This window comes from Terrapene carolina, unplaced genomic scaffold (assembly GCF_002925995.2).
Source record: "Terrapene carolina triunguis isolate 2854851 unplaced genomic scaffold, T_m_triunguis-2.0 Scaffold131, whole genome shotgun sequence".
Classification (NCBI taxonomy): Eukaryota; Metazoa; Chordata; order Testudines; family Emydidae; genus Terrapene; species Terrapene triunguis.
This window is the reverse complement of record NW_020664482.1, coordinates 25,106,965-25,112,442: the sequence shown is the minus strand read 5'-3', so window position 1 is coordinate 25,112,442 and position 5,478 is coordinate 25,106,965. Positions and strand designations below refer to the sequence as shown.

Genomic DNA, 5,478 nt, shown 5'->3' with positions numbered 1-5,478 from the left:
TTACTTGCACACGTATCTCTCCACCGTCCGCTGGCACTTCTTGCACATCACATAGCAGCACCAATAGTACTTGCACTGGCACCTCTCCACTACACTCTCAGTGTAAGCATTGTAGCCACGCCCGCAGCACATCAGGTTGCAGCTGTCACTGCCCACAGAGGTCTTGTTGCATTGCCTGCCAAAGTGGAAGCAGATGAGGGCATTGAGGGGCTTTAGGGATGTGATGGCACAGCTGTGTCGAGGGGCTAGTCATGGCATAGGAGTTGAGATGGGTCAGTCTAGGAAGCGACTTGCTCAGCCTACCATCCTGTACCCAGGGGAGATAAACAAGCTGCTAGGGTTTCATGGGAATCCCCACACTTGCTGGGTCTGCCATCTAACTAACTGGCAAATTCTTCCTCCCCACAAAACACTCAAGGTTTAGTATCAGCTCTAGTGGAACAGATAGAATAAGAAGATGGATGGGGCCCAATCTAGACCATGGGAGGCCCCTTGTAAGACCATACCATATGAGAAGGGGCTTCTCTCCACCTTTTGCATCCTCTCCCCTCCCGCAAACTGTCTTCAAGTCTGCAGTGAGTTACATGGTTACAAGGTTTGCCTGTGGTAGGGCGTGCGTGACAAGAGAGGGGCTAGGGAGTTTATTAAAGCTGATGCAGGGAGATTTCAGAACCTCTTGCAATTACAGCCACCCTATGCACTCACAATCAAGCTGGCAATGGGACATGTTGTGTGTGTTATAGCAGAGATTACATCATTCAGACAAGAAGGGATTTAGAGAGAGACTGTTTCTAGGTTGGACTGCAGAGGTAGAATGAGACACCCTTATATCAGAGGGAGAGTTATAACATAGGGAAGCTACAGCATCTGTAGCTGGTCCTTACCTGTCCTGAGTCCCCAGAGACCCCAGTTTGGGATTCTTTGTGCAGTAGTCTGGAGAACTGACTAGATAAACCAGCTCAGCCTCTCTCACTGGCCTGATGTCCAGTTCTTTGGGCACCAGCTGCTTTCTGGTCCCCATGTGCCGGTGGGTCACCTTGATGGCTGCCAAGTACTTGGATTTGAGGTCAATGGCTATTTCACTCAAATCTTGCAGCCCCTTCCAACAAGTCTTAACTGAGCAGGAGCCAGAAACACCATGGCATTTACACTTAGTCTCCAAGGAGTCAATCAATACCTGGAAAGAAATAAAATCAGTAAGGAACCCAAGGCTGGGATTCATCCTTCCCTGACACAGCCCATACATCCCAAGAAGATCTCTGAAGAGCATCCACAGGAGGCTTCAGGATATGAGAAAACATGGCCAGTCATTGGCACCCAGGAGGCCTTATCTCACTTAGTACCTATGGGGGATGCTTTCCTGTGTTGCCAAACATGAAATCCTGCATCAAGACTAACAGGGAATCCAAGGGCTCATTTACTATGCTTTACTGTCCCTGTAACAAGAGGGTAGTCCTTGGGACAAGTGCCATCCATAAGTTTGCAATGGGGCCTGAAGTTTCCCCTCATTAATTCAGGGGTGTGCTGTGGGATGTTTCCCATCTTGCTCCAAATAGCCTGGCTACGTATGGAGACCTGTAGTCTCTGCATGCCATCCCTCCATAGTATTAAGCAGGAGGGGTAGCTGCTATTTGCTCCATTTTTGCACATTAGGTGCCAGCTGTGGGCTCCTGGCAAATTGTCAGCAAGGCCATTGGTTGGGTTAGCTTGGTCACCACAGGTCCATTAGCTACCAGGAGTGGAGGTCTGCAGAGACATACAGAAAAACATGCAGTTCTTAGTATAGCAGGTTAGTTCCTGGGTAAAGCAGGTTCAAAGCTAGGATGGGTCTCAGTGTATCACTGGGAAGATATAAATAGCCAGCAATGATCTCCCTGGAGGTTAGCAAGACAGGGACTCTGCCCTGTTTCTGTAAGGCATGTGTTTGTGTGCATGGGTCATTATAAAGTTACTTTAGCCCATCGATTGCCTCTCCAATTTATTCATGCGTAGTCTCCCAACAATCTGGCAAGAGGCTGCAGCCCTCCTCCGCAACTCAGCCAGAATAACCAGTTATTTCTTAAAGGAGGTGCCCTGGTTGTGGCTGTCTTGCCAATTTTTGTGGCCAGTGACTATACCCACCTGTCGGCCCACTGCATTGTTATGTAGATTCATAAGCCTGGTGGCTTGTCCTCCTGCCTTACTGGACTTCATGGGACCATCAGCAAAGGCAGAACCCATCTGGAGGCCATAGCGGAGGTTGTCCCCACAGCCACCCCACCTGAAGCCAGGCCCAGGCACCTCAGATGGGACAGATCCACAGGAACAGATAGGTAGTTCCCCTGAGGCACAGGCCCGAGCGATGGAATGGCTGACAGCAGCAGCAGCCAATGCATAGACAAATGCAGATTCCCTGGTCCCTATAAAGAAAAAGGAAGAATCCCAGAGAGTCCTGAATCCCAGACACACCAACGTGATTCCTAGTGCCACAGAGCTTTCTTCATACAGAGAAAATCACCATGTACTCTTCAGAATCATTCCCACCTCTCATTCATTTGATGCTAACTGTACGTTTCACAAGGATCTCAGCACGGTGATAGCGGCAGCACAACAGCAATCAGAATTCAGGACCTGGGATGAGGGGGCATGAGGGAAGCATTTCCTTTTGGCTGATGCTCCAGGCAACATTGATTTGGGCTCCAGAGTGAGCAGTGGCTCGCTCTCCTCAGCCTCATTACATGGGTCCTTCGAGAGAGCAGTGCTATTTACAATTAGTACCTTGGTTTTCTACAGCTCTCTTCACCCAAGAATCTCAGAGCATGCACGCGCGCTCTCTCTAGTGAAATCTCACAAACTCTTCACAAAACTGTGGTGTAGGTCAGCATTATTCTCCCCATTTCACGGAAAGGGAAAATGAAGTACAGGGAGTTAGAGCAACTTGCTAAAGTCACACAGCAAAACAGCAGCAGCTCCAGAAACAGAACCCAGGATGGTTTACTCAGTGATGTACTTTAACCGCTTAAGTACATCTCCTCTGACAGATGTATTATTTCTATTATAGTAGCACCCTCCCCCCCACCCCACTCCACCCTAGCCATTAGGGCCAGAGCCCTATTAGATTAGGGAGACAGGGCCCCCTCAGTTCCTTCCAAAAAGCTAATTTCTTTCCCTCTAGCCAGTAATTCCTTTCACAGGAGCAAGAATGCAAAATTCCTGCTGAGGCAATAGCAATTGGACAAAAACAGGTATAAGAAAATATACTTCCTTTGTGCCCCCGCCCATCTGCATCCCATTCTGATTCTATTCTTTGTGCTATCTTTTTTCACCCTGTTTTGTTCTGTTCGTCACTTTCCCCTGGGATTAACTCTCCCCTTCTTGTTTGGGGGTCTCTAGCAATTGTTCTTTTTTTTATGTGGAAGTTAATGTCAGTCACCCAGACAGAGAGCTAGCTCTGAGACTGCATCCTGCAGTCTCTTTGCACGCTCCAGGCCAGATTCTGATCTCATTTACACTGCTGTAACTTCTGTATATCTCTAGTGACTCCAATATGGTTACTCCAGAGTATCCAACATCAGAATATGGCCCATTTACTACAATGGGAATTTTGCATGTGAAAGGACTGCAGGAGAATGAAAATACAGTGCCTAGACAAGCAGACTATAGAAATGCCAGATGATCTAGCAGAGCTTCCTTTACCTTTCATGAGGTCAGGGGTGAAACTGGGTGCATACTCAATGGAAGAGCAGTTCCACCTCATATCTGAGAACGTTTTCTGGCAGACTCCCTTGGTCTCTTTGGCTGCATGTACAATGCTATGCATGAGCTCCAGGTTTCTTCGGCACAGCTGCAACTGGTCTGGGACTAGCCCATCCAAGATCTTACAGTGCTGAGTCTCGTTCCAGGCTACCCTGCTGCCATTCACCATCAGCCCTCTGTCATGAAAGAGGAATTACCATAAACAAGTGAGACAGGGATAGAGAATCCAGTCCAGCCCACTCTTGTTGTGACCAGAGATGTTACTGGGGGTGAGAGATGAGCCATGTGTTGAGTATTGGTAACTGGATACCAGGCCTTTCACCTCTAGATCAGGAATCTGGTTATAGTCCAAATCAGTGACAGCTGTTAAGCAGTCCCCCACATGAAAAGAGGTGGTGGGTCTCAGGCCTGGTATCAATATTGTTAAAACAAACATAGCTGGTACTAATTGCATCCCTTTGTTGGTATCCTCAGCAGAGGCACCTGGACTGAATAGACCTGATAGCTAAACTCCCCTCTGTGCCTAGAGGCACCCTCTCCAGATCCAGATTGAGGTACATTGTAGGGCAGTGCACTTGGGAAGCTGGTACGTCCTGCTGCCGTCAGCGCTGTGAGTTGTCCTGGTGGCACTCCACCCTTAGAGGCATTCCCTACCGTAGGGAATAAGTGTGAACAGCATGTGGGGTTTAAAACGTATACATCTAGCACACACTTTTGTTACGTAGACACACAGGGCCTGATTTCCAGAGGGATGAGCAGCCACAGCTTCTGTTGATTTAAAATAGTGTTGGTGCCCAGAACATCTGCAAATTGGGCTATAAACTGCCACATACGTGTGTATGTTTATTTATTCTATATACACAAAGGGCCAAACTGGAGCAAATGGATGCTCCCACCCACCCAAGGCTGCATGTGACCCATTATTGCTATGTGTGAACTCAGTGGATCTAAGCCGTTATAAAGACCAGCTAACACTTGTATCCTGAGGGGCAAATGTCAGTCTGATTTGAGATGCCACCCACTTAAAAAGCAAGACTGAAAATCCTTCCATGCTAGCCCCAAGGCAGGTAGTGACTAGTTGGCCAGAAGGGGAAAGGGCTTGGAAGGGATGGCTGTGTAGAGTTTAAAATCCAGCAGGGGAACAATGGCACACAGCCTGTGCAAGGAGCTGCAGCGTGGCCAGAAAGTGTCCCTATCCCAGGCTGGACTGCCTAGATAGCAGAGGACAGAGAAAGGGAGCCAGCTCCCCTGGAGGGTGGCCGAGCCTGCCCTGTCCCCAGGCAGCAGTTTAGGGAACAGGGATTTTCCAGCTGAGCTGGGGAGCCCCAGGCAGGGTATCTCTCAGCTGCCGGGGGAGGGGTGCGCTGCCATGGGTTGCAGCCCCGCGCCCCCACCCCTCTGCCCTGAGGAGCTACTCACAGCCACTGGATCGCCGCCGAGAGTCCCAGCTGCCAGAGCAGCGCCAGGGTGAGCCGCAGCGGGGCAGGGAAGCTCGAGCCCATGGTAGGGGCAGGCGGCGCTCAGGAGAAGAGCGAGGCGAGTCCGGGAGCAGGGCTGGGGGGCGGCCGGCAGCCCCCGGCTCTTAAAGCGCCCGGGCGCGGCACCCCCCGGGGGGACGGACAATGGGAGTTTCGGGTGCCATTCACACGGCGGCTCCGCTCCCGGCCGGACACGCGGGGCCGTTCGCAGCTTCGTGTCAAAGCCACACAACCCGCCCCTCCCCCGGAAAGGCCGCCGAGCCCC

At 50.5% G+C, this 5,478-nt stretch overlaps 1 protein-coding gene across 1 annotated transcript; it reads right to left on the bottom strand.

Moving 5' to 3' along the window:
• On the bottom strand, nt 1–5,237 carry LOC112107570 (protein Wnt-11b-like). Its single transcript, XM_026653035.1, has 5 exons — nt 5,155–5,237; nt 3,676–3,911; nt 2,122–2,399; nt 885–1,177; nt 1–175 (listed from the first exon to the last, which is right to left on the bottom strand). Exons 1-5 carry the CDS (start codon nt 5,235–5,237, stop codon nt 1–3), a joined length of 1,065 nt encoding a protein of 354 aa, XP_026508820.1.
• Between the last annotated feature and the right edge of the window lie 241 nt (nt 5,238–5,478).

Coding starts and splice junctions, on each gene's coding strand:
- LOC112107570 (XM_026653035.1), bottom strand. CDS start 5,237: ATGGGCTCGAGCTTCCCTGCCCCGCTGCGGCTCACCCTGGCGCTGCTC. Junction 2,400..3,675: donor CACCCCTGACCTCATGAAAG/GTAAAGGAAGCT, acceptor TTTTCTTTATAG/GGACCAGGGAATCTGCATTT. Junction 1,178..2,121: donor ACAATGCAGTGGGCCGACAG/GTGGGTATAGTC, acceptor ATTTCTTTCCAG/GTATTGATTGACTCCTTGGA.